General features: G+C 49.0%; 1 protein-coding gene across 1 annotated transcript; it reads right to left on the bottom strand.

Annotated features, from left to right (window-relative positions):
* Positions 1-3,797: 3,797 nt before the first annotated feature.
* LOC115332943 (zinc finger protein 62 homolog) lies at positions 3,798-12,971 on the bottom strand. The gene is made up of 5 exons (XM_029995425.4): positions 11,170-12,971; positions 10,564-10,767; positions 9,653-9,773; positions 8,891-9,232; positions 3,798-7,605 (listed from the first exon to the last, which is right to left on the bottom strand). The coding sequence occupies exons 1-5, from the start codon at positions 12,636-12,638 to the stop codon at positions 7,363-7,365; spliced, it is 2,379 nt and encodes a 792-aa protein (XP_029851285.2). The 5' UTR covers positions 12,639-12,971; the 3' UTR covers positions 3,798-7,362.
* Positions 12,972-13,712: the final 741 nt, after the last annotated feature.

Raw genomic sequence — 13,712 nt, 5'->3', positions numbered from 1 at the left:
CCTTAGTCGTGCACTGAGGAAGCTGCTGACATTCGTCCGAGTAGGAAGCGACGAAAGGGCAAAAGCGCGCTCCCGTTCGCCGACTTGACGCAACGTCAGCCCCCTGCAAAAACGGTTGTCGTCTTCGCCCACGACACGGCAGCGAGCGGCAGAGCACCCTTTACAGGGGTTGCGACTGGAGAGCACGTTCTAAGAGTTCCCGGAGCGCGTTCCTTTTAGAACCAACTATGGCGTTCGATCTTGCATCGGTGGAACGGGAATTCGTTAGGTTTTCGAGAGAACGACTAAATGAACGGCGTCTATTTATAATGATTTTTTTTTTCTCGACTCGGTGGGATGAGTCCGAGAGATAGTCGAGAACAATTAGAACTGGACCAAATGTGATCGTGGCGACTCGTTCACTTGCTTGCTTTATTTTATGCCTACGGATTATCTGGAACAATATTTTATTAATATACGCAAACGTAACGTTTAAAGTACGAATGCAAAGGGATACGATCCCCCGGAACTGGTAAAGGGAATTCGTTCCAAGATTGAGAAGGGACGACATTTCGTTCCTGTTTCCGTGGAACCTGTACAACAATGGGCACGGGTCGTCGGACCACACGTGTGTCCACCGATATAGCTTTCATTGGACTTCATGTAAGCTCCCTACGGGAGCCAGAGTTGCGGTCTGTTTTCCACGTGCCGCTATTCGCCGACATGGATCACGTGAGGAGCACAGAATCCTTCGCCGTGCAGAAAAAACACCGATACGGTCGCTTCGCCGTCGTTGCACGCGCCCCCGCGTATGTTCCCCAGCGTTTGCCTCCTTCCCCTCCTTTTGATGTGCGGCGCCGCTATTTGCCGAATTCAGTCACGTGACGAGCAAAGAATCCCTGGCCGTGCAGGAAAGCCGGCGCTACGGCCACTCGCCGAGGATGAACGCGCAACTCTGGCTCCCGTAGGGTGCCTATACAGGAACTCTAGCTTTCATTTCCCTTGTACTTTTTGACGTTGCTGCCCAACGTCCCCAATAAAAAAAAAAAAAAAAGAAAAGAAAAGCCAACTTCTTTTTCAGGCGAAAGCCTTGTCCCATTACGCGAAAAAGCGGCGGCGTTGAGCCCAAAAGATGGCCACACCAATAAGTCAAGCCTGCGCCCCACAAATAAAAAAATGCTTCGTCACGGAAGCCGGCGGGGTTCGCTGCGCCTGCGCAGTGGGGTAGCGTGACGTCACCACCGGGGTGCAGTGTGCGAAAGAAAGACGTGGCGCGCCGCTTGTAGGACTGAGCTGCGTGTACGAATGCTTTCACATTCCTACACGTAAGCTGTGTTAAGTTTCTCTGCCGAATTTTTATTTTGTACAAAATTTGTTTTGTCGAAGAGAGGACACTGCTGACTGGCTGAAGGTGGGCATCTGTAAGCTTGATGACGCATCGTTGGTCAAGGTTAGAAATGATATGTTAAAGGGCTATGTAAGAGCTTGAATCTGGAACAGCTATCGCGAGCGATAAATACAACATAGAACCTGTGTTTAGATATATGTTCTTTTCGGCAAACACCCATCAAATCGAGTGCCCGTTAAGGGTAAGTGTCTGAAAATGAAACTTGGCAGAAATCTCTCGCAGTTTTTTTTTACAAAAAAAAAAAAAAACAAAAAAACATTGGATTTGCTGAACATTGACGACCTGTTCAAAGTCATGAACTCGGAAGATGTCGTAATATTTTTAAGTGAAAATCAAAATAGGGACCTCTCAGCATTTTCCATCTACGTCAAAAAATGTGTATTCTAAATCGTGTCACCATATTTATTTTTTACTGACAATGCGTGCTCCCGAGCACGGGAGCACGCATTATCAGTAAAAAAATAAATATGGCTCGCATTGGCCAATACATTGCAACACGTGTGGCTGTGTTCCGCGACTTCAGCAGATACGGATACTAAGAAAAAGCCGAGAGACGGTCGCTCGAGAGCTATTGAAAGCTTTCTTTAACAAAAAAAAAAAAAAAAAAAAAAAAAAAAAAAAAAAAAGTGGGACGGCATGTGTCGGCGACACTTCTATTGTTCTTCATTGTAATGAATTTCAGTTTTTGAGTGATCGGGTGAAAAATTAATCGACATTTGCGTGGTGCTGCTTTGCCTGTCCTGTGTATATATGTGTTCAATTTTCCTGAATAAAACCAGTTGAAAGTTAGCGCCTGTCCTGTATACTTCTTGTCCTTGTCTTTCTGTTGCGCTATTTTATATGTTTTACTAAGATGAACCAACTAGCCCAACAACGTACGCTACTAAACAGATATTTAAAATGGAGATGAACCTACCACCGAGACAAACTAAAAGTAGACCATGAATAGTACCGAGCATGAGTACAGAGCCTATCGCGCTAACCCAGGTGCTCACCCATGTCGGCCGCTGCACCCATCACTCGGGTGCAAGGTGGTGAAGCTCGACACGCGCACGCTGGTGAGAGGTGGCAAGGAGGCATGCGGCTGACACGATAATCAAGTGATCTCGTCGGAAGTACGAGACCCTGGTTCTGTCTTACCACAGTAGCCAGCATCCTACCATTGGGTTGTGTTTTCTTGCAACTTTTAGCTCCTCACATCGTCTGGACATTTAGACGACCAATCCACATACACCAACAAGCATGGTTAACGAGCAATCTCGACACTTCGTTTCGCCTTAATTTAAGGTGCAGCCGCTACTAGGAGCCAATGGGACCCACCAGCGTCAAAGCGGGACATCGTGGCAGACCTTCGCGTACATTGTTTCATCGACTGCAATCCAGCGCAGCGAATGTACCACGACCTGCACTTTTAGTATGTGTCTTGGTGGTAATGTGTGTTCGAGCCTTCGACTGTACTGACCTATACGGTGAGTAGACACACACCAAGGTACATATTTGTAGCAGTTTAATTTCCTCTTCTCTAAATATTAGAGTCAACCGATAATTTTTTTTTTTTTGCTTTACTTATTTTAGTGTAGGCGTGGCGCAATTCTCAGCAAAAACAGACTTCCGTTCATGGCACAAATGGCGCAGCACTTCCATCACGAGCTAAAATAGAGCAGCAAAATTTCAGATTGCTACGTGCAGGCGCCCTCTTCTCTGGCCCATTTTAGAGACAGCCCTCGGGATGCATAGCACCCTATACAGATTTTTTTTTTTCTCGAAGGCTTTACACATTTATCTGAAAAAGTGTCTCAAAGCTAGACTAATGCCGTCTGTAAGGGCGAGTTATACGGGTGGGGGGACATAATTTAAGAGGGGTAATTGTCACCTTAAGTCGGTTAATTAACTGGATTTGTTTATTAACTTTTTACTTAGTAAAGATATGGTCCCAATCAGAAACTTTCTAATCATCGTCGAAAACCACTAAATAAGTAAATTTTAGAAAGATTTGGGGAGTGTGGTGGTGCTCTAGAGTTCACACTTGTGCAACAGGCGCAAGGCTGGTGGTGCAAAAATGTGCCTGCACGGCTTTTCTGTTGTCAACATTTATGCACTGCCAGTCTTGCACCCCCTACACCAATGGCAACGTTAGTGCACTCTCTTCTAAAATAGACTTTAGTGGTTTTCGATGACCCTCACCAAGGTTCTAATTGGAACCATGCGTTTATTTTCACAAAGTAAAAAGTTGACTAACAAATGATGCAACTTATTGTGGCGATTATCGCCCTTTGCCCTAGCCTTATAACTCACCTGCAGACTGAATTAGTGACTGTAAAGACTAAAAACCAAAAACGCACTGTATATCGTGCAATGGGACACTCATTAGATGTGCACTACTGCAAAAGTCCAGGCACGAGACTTAAGCTCGAATGCAACGTGCTTTATTTGTGCGAGCACTCGCGCAGGGAAGGAGCATTTTAAAACCTTTCAAATGCCGCCTCGGTGGCTTCGAGGCAAAGCGCCGACCTACTGATCCCCATTTGGCAGGTTCCAATCCCGGTTACACGTCAAACGAACGTTGGTCCAAATGAATCCTCTGCTGGGGTGTGCCAGATACCATCTTAAAACTTTGATTGCTTTAAAATGCTCATTCCTTCCACAAAACTGGCCACAACTCTCGAATGTAGCACACTGTGATAATGAAATGGTCTGTTCTGCAATATTTGCTCACTGGGTTGCGATGCCTCTGGTCTATAATGCTTCTACGCCATGACCAGTGACCACTGAGGGCAGCGAAATTCCTCCTCTCCATCTGGGCAAACCATTGCGGATAGCGTGCGTCAGATTCAAGACTTGTGCCCTTGAAGTATGACAGCGACCGTTTTGTATTCCACCACGTCAGATATACCGTCTGTGTTGTATTTCAACTTATAAGTGAGCGAGAATGTCATGTCTTGCAAGAGTAATGCAATTGCAAGCAGAGTTAGGATCGCTTGTAGTTCGACAGATAGTTGTGACCTGCGATGAAACATAAAACATTTAGATTGAAAGTCTGTGCAGTACCGGTTATTTTGGGGCATTGACGCACACCGATATTGCGCATACTCGTTTGTTGTAACAAGTGCTTCAACGTGCTTCAGGTAGATTAATAAAAAAAGGCTGTGCGACGCATTTCCAGGCAGGAAATTGAGGAGACTCGAAGCACTGCCAACTCTTTTGTCAGCCTGTAAGGGTTTATTTTATCTCCGACAAAAGTGTGATAACTAAGAACGCTATTGCACAATTATGTGCAAGTGCGCCACTCTCGTGGGCGCATTTTACGATCTTCCGGGGTTGATCCCTGCAGACGACTCTGGGTCTCTGGTGGAGAAGACGGCAACGAGTGTGGGGGGAACCCCCTTCAATCCTCGATTAAGTCTTCAAAAGTCGAGAGCAACGTTTCATTTAATAATGCAAATTAGTCTACACTGAGCACACTTGTTATAATCACTCGAGACAAAACTAGGCAAATATCTACAAAGAATTTTGTGACAAAGCATTGACTGAACATTAGTGGCAGTCATTGCGACGCTTCTGCTACCAGACTTCTTTGAAGCCATTCGCTCTCGCTCTGCTTCCGGCGTCGAGTTTCTTCCGAAAAATGTTCCCCATAGTTGACAGAAAGAAAAAAATAGATTTGTGCACTCGATGGCAGCTGGGAATGAACTAACAGTACAGAGTTTGCGTCAAAAATAAGGAAAAAGTGCCACACGTGGGCAGCTGCAGAATCGCTGTACACAGCGGAGCAGGGAGCCTCATCCTTGCTTGGTTTTGATCACGTGACATTAGATTGCGCTACCTTCAGTGTGGGATGAGGCTATTAGGGGGCGTCACCATCATGCGTGTCGAACCCGCTCGATTGGTTTCGAACGATGGAAAGACCATCTTGGACGGACAGTTCTATCAACAGCTCTGGGATCAAACGGAGGTTGCAAACTTCCAATTCCTCGTGGATTGGCTATGAGCAGCATGTCGCCGCCAAACTTGTGCTCAAGGGAAGCTGCTGTGTTGGCGGATATGCAGGTTTGAGTTTGTCAGGGTTGAAGAGTGAAAGCACAAACACCTTCAAAACTTACAAAAACGATTCCAATCTATTCTCGCGGCATTGACTGCACCTTGTATTGCGGAACTTAATGTGCAGGCCTGGTACGCCGCCGCATGTGCCTATGGCCTATGCTGCTACGGGTTCATTGACCAACCAGTGCAGCAACGAAAATGGGCAAACAATGTCTGGCCCACAGCATGCACTTCGAGGATCACCAACCCGGACGTGTGGTAACGACAAACACTGTCGCTAGGGGCCGGTGCCAGAATGTGCATTTTGACTGCGAGTTGAGGTTAAGATTACTTCTTTCTCTGGTGTTCTGCATAAGACAATGCATGTGTCTTTAGAGATTTTTTTTTTTTTTTTTTTTTTATGTCAAGAAAAAAACACATGAAATAAAGAAATTTGCCCTTCTAGATAACGGTGTAATAGGCAGCAAACACAAGTAGAATGTGATCAGTAGTAAACTAATTATAATTATGGTTCCATGTTTTGGGGGTTTATTTTTCTTCAAATTCCTAAATGTTTTTTCGGGGTTTATTTTATTTTAATTTTTTTAGGACCTGTGTTTTTTTGGGGTTTTTAGGGCCAGGCAAGAAATTGGGGTTTACCAGGGCTACTGTTATAAAACTGCCTATCAATAAATAGTAATTAATGTAAGCAAGTGGTGAGGGCACGTCGAGCAGGCGAGCAACTGCGCTACCCTCTCTCCGCCGCCACGCGATACAAATGCTGCAAGAGCAAGGACGAGAGGGTGGTTCCACACTTCCTTGTACTGCTTGCTCCCAGGGCATTTTTGCAGAAGCCCGTCTAACTTCGGTGCAGGAATCAGTCACGGCTGATAACATTATCCCAAAGGAATCATTTCCTCATTTCAAGTGTCCTTTTTTAAATATTTCCAGTAAAGATCAAAGGGAACAAAACCTCTATACTATATAAGTACCAAGATTTCATTCTCAGCAGTATTTAGCGAGTCAAAGCCATTTCATGATCCCTTTAAGTGGCATATGATGAGTGTATGAACCAAATACAAGTTACAAATAGGCTAAACAAAGCAACCAAGTTTCCCCTAGGTCACACTAACGAGACTGTGGAGACGACGACGGGTTTGGGTCATATCAGTATCGTCACGAGACAATGTGCGTCTACAGTGTCCATGGAATGCAGCGTACCACTGGCGCCATTCAATTGCCAAAAGGGCTTGCATCCCAGAGGAACAATGGCACCAGCCGTGAACCGCCTGCTCTGCTATTCTGCCAAAGCCAGTGCAGCACACAACAGTCGCGTTACTGTTGTGTGCTGCACCAAAGACGAGTGTCCATCCCAAAATGCCGACTGCGACATGTCAAAAGCCTGGTCACTTTGCAAGTGTTTACATGTCCGGGAGGTGAACACAAGCACACTCGAGGAAACACTTCTTGGGAGTACTTTGGACCGCAGGAACACAAACTTGGAATGTTACTTGGGGGGTCAACAACACTCCAATTACTTTCAAACTAGACAATGTTACTGTCTAGTTTGAAAGTTTTCTAGTTTTCTAGTTAAAAAGTGCACAACGGGTGCACTTTTTAACTAGAAAAGATATGTGCGAGATGCACGCCTCCCCATTCGACATAGATTCCCGCGAGGTTCGGCACCTGCCCACAAATGCCCGTATCCTCGCGTGCTGGACAACGGGTCAGCCTCGGCAATCGGTTCTCTGCCAGTGAACAGGTGTTGCAAGCAAACAATGGTAATGAGGCCATTTGGTTGCAGAGCTTGTGCCAGTACACGTCGTTTGTATGGTCTCCATTTTACGGCATTCAATCGTTGGGCAGAGGCCAATCCCTGCACAGAGTTCCGACATGGAGGGTCCCAGGCAGTGTCTCCCAATCTCGCGAGCAGCGGGACCCACGTGGCAGGGGTGCTAGGAGGCTCCGGCAGACTGTGCCAGCTCCACAATCTGGCCCAGGGAGAGCCGAGAAGCGTGCTCTAACACCCCATGCTCCGGGCCGTCCCGGGTAGCCGCAGCCTGCTCCGAGTGGCCCGCCAGGTGGGCCTTGTAGTTGTCCTTGCGTACCGTGCGGAACGGGCACTGCTCGCAGGCAAAGAGGACGGTGCCGCTCTCTCCGGGATGCTTCCGGTGCAGGTGGCCCTTGAACGTGCTCGACTGCGTCAGGGGAATCCAATCAGCGCACATCCTACCTTTTAGAGTACACAATTCCCCACTCCTAACAACCGCAATTTCAAAATGTGCATTAAATTACAACTTCCCTGGCGATGATATGTAAATGGTGGAGCTCATTCCTTAGGTTTACTGAAATGTGAGAAAGCTTGAGGCCCCTGCCCATCCTGGATGGATGCTAATGGCTGTACCCTTTATAACAGGCAGTAGCCTGCAGCACCTAGCCTAAAAGCCAAAAGTATTATTCCTCCCTTCACCCTTCTAAGCAAATTTGCTTCCCCTCTGCACTTTTATAATTATCACCAGGCGGTGTGGGATATCGCCAGGATGACCTTTGGGGGATCGGGCAAAAAACTAAAAAACATCACCCCCGCCTTCTCTCCCTGGCGAGGAAGTCGCCAATTTTCCTCTGGTCAAACTTAGTCGGTGCTACCCCAATACCAGGCCCACTGGGAAACAGGGTTGAGACTTTGGGCCGAAGCCACACGTGAGGGAGTCTCAATTTTACTCTGCCCCACCTGTCCCCAGCTGTGCTAGTTAGTTGTGCATCCTTCAATTTTCCCTAGATAATCTCCACCAATCTTCGAACCTCTTCTTTGTGACGGTAATCCTTTTCTCCTTCACCCTTCCAAGCAAAATCCAGCACCCCCACCAGATCCGTTACCTCTTCAGAAATGGCAGGGCGAAGCCCCGTGCTCTTCAAAACCAAATGTTTGTGTCTCACTATGGCACATGGCAGATAATGTGTCTATCTCTTAACACTCCCGTTCTCGCCTGGAAGAGCAACAAACTCCTACGTGAATTATCAAACACCTTTTCCTTTCTTCTCCAGCGGCACCTCGAACCCTTTTGAGGCCAGTATCACTGGTCCGCACTTCTGCACCCGTCCCAAAAGGTGGCTGGGTGTTCCCATTGTTTTCATAAAAAGGCGCCCCCGGCAGGGAGTGGGCAGTACACTTGGCAAGGTTGCTGGGATCCAAACACCCGATGAGGCTCACCTTTTTCAGACTTCTCGTGCCGGCCTTCCAAATCGTATTCCAGCCTCAAATGCAACTTTTATGTCGCACTAGGACACGTGTCCTAGTGCGACACGGGATGACGGACGAGTTGAATTTATGCGCCCGGAACACGGGACGACGGCTGTTCCGGGCGCAAAAACTCAACTCTTCCCGATAAAAAAAGGACTTGGGACAAAGAAATGTGACTGCGGGACGAGGGCGGATCTCAGGCCACGAGCGCGGAACTGGGGAGCAGATTTTAGCAGCCTCACCTGGATGCAGGCGTACGGGCAGTGGGGGCACTTGTAGGGCTTGGCACCCGTGTGGCGCATCTTGTGGCGCCGCAGCGAATTGTGGTCCCCTGTCCGGTAATCGCACAGGTGGCAGGCAAATGGCTTCTCCCCGGTGTGCTGGCGCAGGTGCATTTTGAGCGAGCTCTGGTCCGACGCCCGGTGGCCACAGTACGAGCACAGGAAGGGCCGCAGCTTGCGGTGCACCGAGTTCCGGTGCAGCTGGAGCAGGCGCCGCTTGCAGAAGCACCGCCCGCACTCTGCACAGCTCTCAGCCCGCATGCTGCCCCCCGCGGCACACCGCTTGGCCTGGACGTGGATCGCCTGTGACCAGAGGGCTTCGTCACTCGAGAGCCACCTCATCGAGCACGCCGAGAGCGCCCAAGCAGGACACAACTGGGACGGTTTCGAAAATCTTGGAGTCCCAGCACATAGAGGTGGGGGTGAGCGACATTTTGTGTCCCCCTTGCCCCCCCCAACACCACTGCTGGCACACACCGCAGGCACTAGAGTTGGAATGGTGCTGCTGCAAGGGGTGCTATCACCAACCCTTGTTCAGGCAAGTCGTCTCCTGTGCCAGACCGCGATCCATAAGGAATTATGGCTACATCCAATTTTCCCCAATGCAGCACGTCCCGGCAGAAAATCGTCTTTCTTCGGCAGTGCAGCATCTCTTTCTGGGCGTGTAGCCCTGAATGCAAAAATGGCCAGCTACAGCAGGCAGTTAACGGAGCGAAGACTAACCTTGTGGTTTCGTAGCTGCTTGCTTGTCTTGAATCCCTTGCCACAGACGTCGCAAAGAAAAGGTCGCTCGTCCCCATGAATACGCTTGTGCAAGTTCTCCAGCTTGCTCAAACTGTAGGTCCTGTTTTACATAAATCAACAAAGGTCCCCATTTAGGGCTTCAACACCCATCCCAGAGAAAAAAAATGGAAAGCAATGACAGAAGCTAAAGCAAATGACAGCTGTTTTCATACATCAACAGGAAACTTTGTTCCTCCAGATCCACTCAATTCTTCCAGACAAAGCAAGAAAAAGACCAGCGTGTGGCCAATTCACGAGACATCCTCTGTTGCGAGCAACTGCTTCGAAATGCCCACACTCCAGCATGCAAGAGCAATGTGTTTAATTGGTCAATTTTCTGGTTCTGTCGGGCTCGGGCTCAGTAGTTGCACTTTTTGTTTCAATTCAGCTCTAATGCACACAAAACAAAATATCAGTTCTACCGCTGTTCACTCGAGACGCCATGCCATGGAAACCACCGAGCTGTTTTTTGCAGTGGGTAAATGCAGCCGGCAGAATGATCACCATAGGAATACCTCCTGGCAGCAACTGCCAGACTGTTCCAGTCCCGAACCATAAGTGATTTTCTTGAGGGAAATGTTCAAACCAAGGGGCCTTGGCTAGCAGCAGGCATCGAGCCTCGACTCTGGCTCACAGACAGTGTCATCGCACGCACTACTCCCACATCTGTGAACTGTAGCTCACGCCTGCTGCCAACGAAGGGCCCTTGCATTCAGGTAAAGCCCAATTGTAGGCTCACGAGGTATGCTCCCTCTGCTGGATTGGCTACGATGGCAAGCAGTGACAGGGTTCAACACCCTGGGCAGAAAAAAATGCCACGCTGATGGTTCGAGCAAAAAGAGTGACCTCACCGGAAGTTACACTGGTCGCAGCAGTGGAGCTCCATGTCGCAGAGGTGCTGACGCCACAAGTGCACCGTCATGGTGCGCCACCGGAGACACACCAGTGAGCACTCGGGGCAAGCGAAGTCTGCTGCATCTGCTCGATGACACCGCACATGGTACTCGAGGTTTTCAAGCTCGCGAAAGCGGACGTTGCAGCCCTTGCGCTCGCAGCTGGAACAAAACCAGGCGTTCAAAATGCATTGAAAGTTGGGAGCTGAAGCGACAGTTTACATGGATGTCTAGTTCAGCAGCATTACAACTTGGGAACATCTCAAGTCTTGTGGGGCTGGCTTCTGGTCTCCTCCCATAAATTGGCAAATAGATTTTGGGGCTGACTTGGTCATTGCTAATAGGCTATTATAGCACACCTATATTGGCAACAATCAAAATCTTTTGTTAAAATAGCAAATTAATACACTATGCCGCGATCTCTAGTGATTTACTTAAAATCTTAAAAAAAAGAATGGTTTTGGTGGGCAAACCTACACATGAGAAAAGGCAGCACACATGATGTGCACTCAACTTATCATGGAGCTCCTAAATCTCGGTAAGCAACTGATTTGAGGTACCCACATGAAGCTTTCTTGCTCCCTGTTCACTTTCCGTCTCCACGCCTTTTGCGAGGACGACATGGGGGCATCCACAAACTTTCTCCCAGAGTCCTTTTTGGATGTAGACCGCACCGCTTCTTTCTGTAGACCGTATTCGGGTGCGCCGCTTCCCTGCAAAACAGCTGGCACCTCGGCAAGGACCTCTTCCGCTGGAGTCGCTGCCCGCATCTGGTCCGGCTGGTTGGTGTATATCCACTCCAGTCGGATCTTTTTAGACTTGGCCTTGTGAGCCTGTTTGAGGTGTCGGCAGCACTCGTCCAATGTGACAAAACCGCGCCGACACTTGCCGCACAGAAAGCGTTTCTCGGCACGACCAATGACCGCGTGGCTGGACGGCCGCCCTTGGGCCCCTGGGCTGTGGAGCTGGGCAACATGCTCGATGGCCTCGGCCTTGGTCTCGTGCAGGGATGAGCAGACGGTGCAGCGGAAGCAACGCACCTCCTCCACAAGACTCGCTGCCCGTCTCTCTGCCTGCCTCGCATCCTGGCCAGCAGAGCACTGCACCGGGGCCACGTTAGGGCAGGCCGGTGGGTTTCGGTCCTCTCTGAGGGGTGGCTCCGATTTACAGGCCGCCTCGATGCTCGGCAGTCCAACCCCCGGTCGGGTCAATGCAATGAGGTTGCTGTGGTGAGCGGCTGTTTGTAGTATGCTACTATTGTTTTCTGCCTTTTTGTGTACTACGGTGGATGGTTGTATTGTGCGAGGAAGACTCGGCTTTGGTGCGACAGAAAACAGAGAGTCGTCCACAATACGATTGAGTGTCGTCTGTTCTTCCGAGGTAAGCTGCGCATTAGAAATAGACAACAGTGGGATGTTTGAGTATGGGTGGTCTGGAACATTCTGGTACGATGTGGAGATGCCACCAACGTTCAAAACTCCATCCGTTGCATCAATCTGCTCAACGGAGGTCCTGAGTGAACTTAGGGCTTCGACAGTGGCTAGATCAGACCTCGAGATCTCGCTGTAGGCAAACATGTTTTCGGTAGGATAGGTTTCGTGGGCGCACGGGGCTCTCGAAGCGGCACCGTCCACTTGGTAAGGCATCGCTTCTTGCCTCGCAAAGCCACCCATGTCGTCCTTCGGAGAAGACGTCTGCTGGTAGGCCGTCTGGGCGGAAAGCGCCCACAGCTGGAGGCCGCTTCCCGACCGAATCCCTGGCCGCAGTTCGGAAACGGGGGGCAGGGCGCCGGTCGACGGCACATCGGACGTGGTGGTGCCCAGAAGGCCGTTGGAAAGCCACGTCGGAATCGCGCTGGCTTCGCCCGCCTGGCTGGAACACAGCGGATCCCGGGAACCAGCCCCGTAGTGCCCGAGGCAATCCGCTTTGCGGGACGGCTGACGAGATGCGCCGCAGCTCAGCAGAACGTCGGCGCGGGTTGCGTCAAAATCCATTGGGCTGGCCAGTCGTTTCATCAAATCCATCCCACTCATCAAGGAAAACGCGGGGCTTGCTGCGTTCGCATCTCAAACATCCATTACAATTTATCAGCGCCCAACCCTGAACAAGACGAATGCTCCTTTTGTAGGGGGGGTCATTTTCTCATCGTTCTCGTTCATTAGCCGTCTAACGCACTAACGCACACACCATACTGACGAAGACGGCCCAAAACAGCAGCACAAAACCACGACCAACGTCGTTCCGTTAAGCCTACAGTAATATTAGGGGAATGAAGCAAATGAAGTCGAAGCTCTCGCCGCTCTCGCTCTCGGCTACTTCCGTCCGGCCGTTGGATCCGGCCACGGTGGATCCGGCGAACTTTTTCCGATTGCCGCGCTCCCAGCGGGTGTGGGTATACGTTTTGTTTTAAATAAATATGATTCATACAATTTATAACGTTAAATAGCGATGAAGTTATTTTGAAGGCATGACTAGCTTTGAAGCTAGTTATGCCTTCACTTTTTCTTTCACTCTTTCAACGTGTCTGGGCGCGCTTTCTCTCTAAAACCGAATCCTATCATTGTTTAGGATTACCCTTGTTCGCTCACCGCGAGAAATGTGTCATTGTCAACTAACTGGCGATTTATATGTAATATCAAGATCGAGCTCATATGCTCACTTCATAAGATGGTGCACTTTTTGCAGCGAGCTGTTTATTTGGGATTGTTGTCAGCGATTCACGCGTCTGTTCGTGAGGAGTGAAAATGAGCCTAAATATTTTTCGATTAACTGAGGATGAGCGATGGAGCGATCCGTACTGGTTTCCCGTTTCGTTTAGTAGTGACGCACTCCCTAATTTAAGTGAATATTAAAAACTAATACAGATATCGATGAAGACTCGATACCAAAGAGCTGAGATAGGTTTTCTTAACCTCATTGCTTAGTTTCCTTTAGTTGCAAGACACCGTCGTCGGTCTTTACTTACGCTTTCTTATATAATCAAATTAGAAATGATTGTCAATTTAGCGTGGAGGCATTTAACTCAAGGCTGACTCAAGGAGAAGAAAAACGGAGGAGACACAAGTATTTAGTGTCGCTGTGTTGAACTTGAAGTACCGTTTTTTGAA

Source organism: Ixodes scapularis, unplaced genomic scaffold (genome assembly GCF_016920785.2).
Source record: "Ixodes scapularis isolate PalLabHiFi unplaced genomic scaffold, ASM1692078v2 PGA_scaffold9__187_contigs__length_104089568, whole genome shotgun sequence".
NCBI classification, from domain to species: domain Eukaryota; kingdom Metazoa; phylum Arthropoda; class Arachnida; order Ixodida; family Ixodidae; genus Ixodes; species Ixodes scapularis.
This window is presented reverse-complemented; position numbering and strand designations above follow the sequence as displayed.

Bases quoted from the DNA above. Each gene is read 5' to 3' on its own strand.
- LOC115332943 (XM_029995425.4), bottom strand. From the start codon at position 12,638: ATGAGTGGGATGGATTTGATGAAACGACTGGCCAGCCCAATGGATTTT. The intron at 9,233-9,652 runs GTTAGTCTTCGC...CTCTGGTCACAG, and splicing joins AGCAGCTACGAAACCACAAG to GCGATCCACGTCCAGGCCAA. The intron at 7,606-8,890 runs GTGAGGCTGCTA...CCCCTGACGCAG, and splicing joins GCCCGTACGCCTGCATCCAG to TCGAGCACGTTCAAGGGCCA.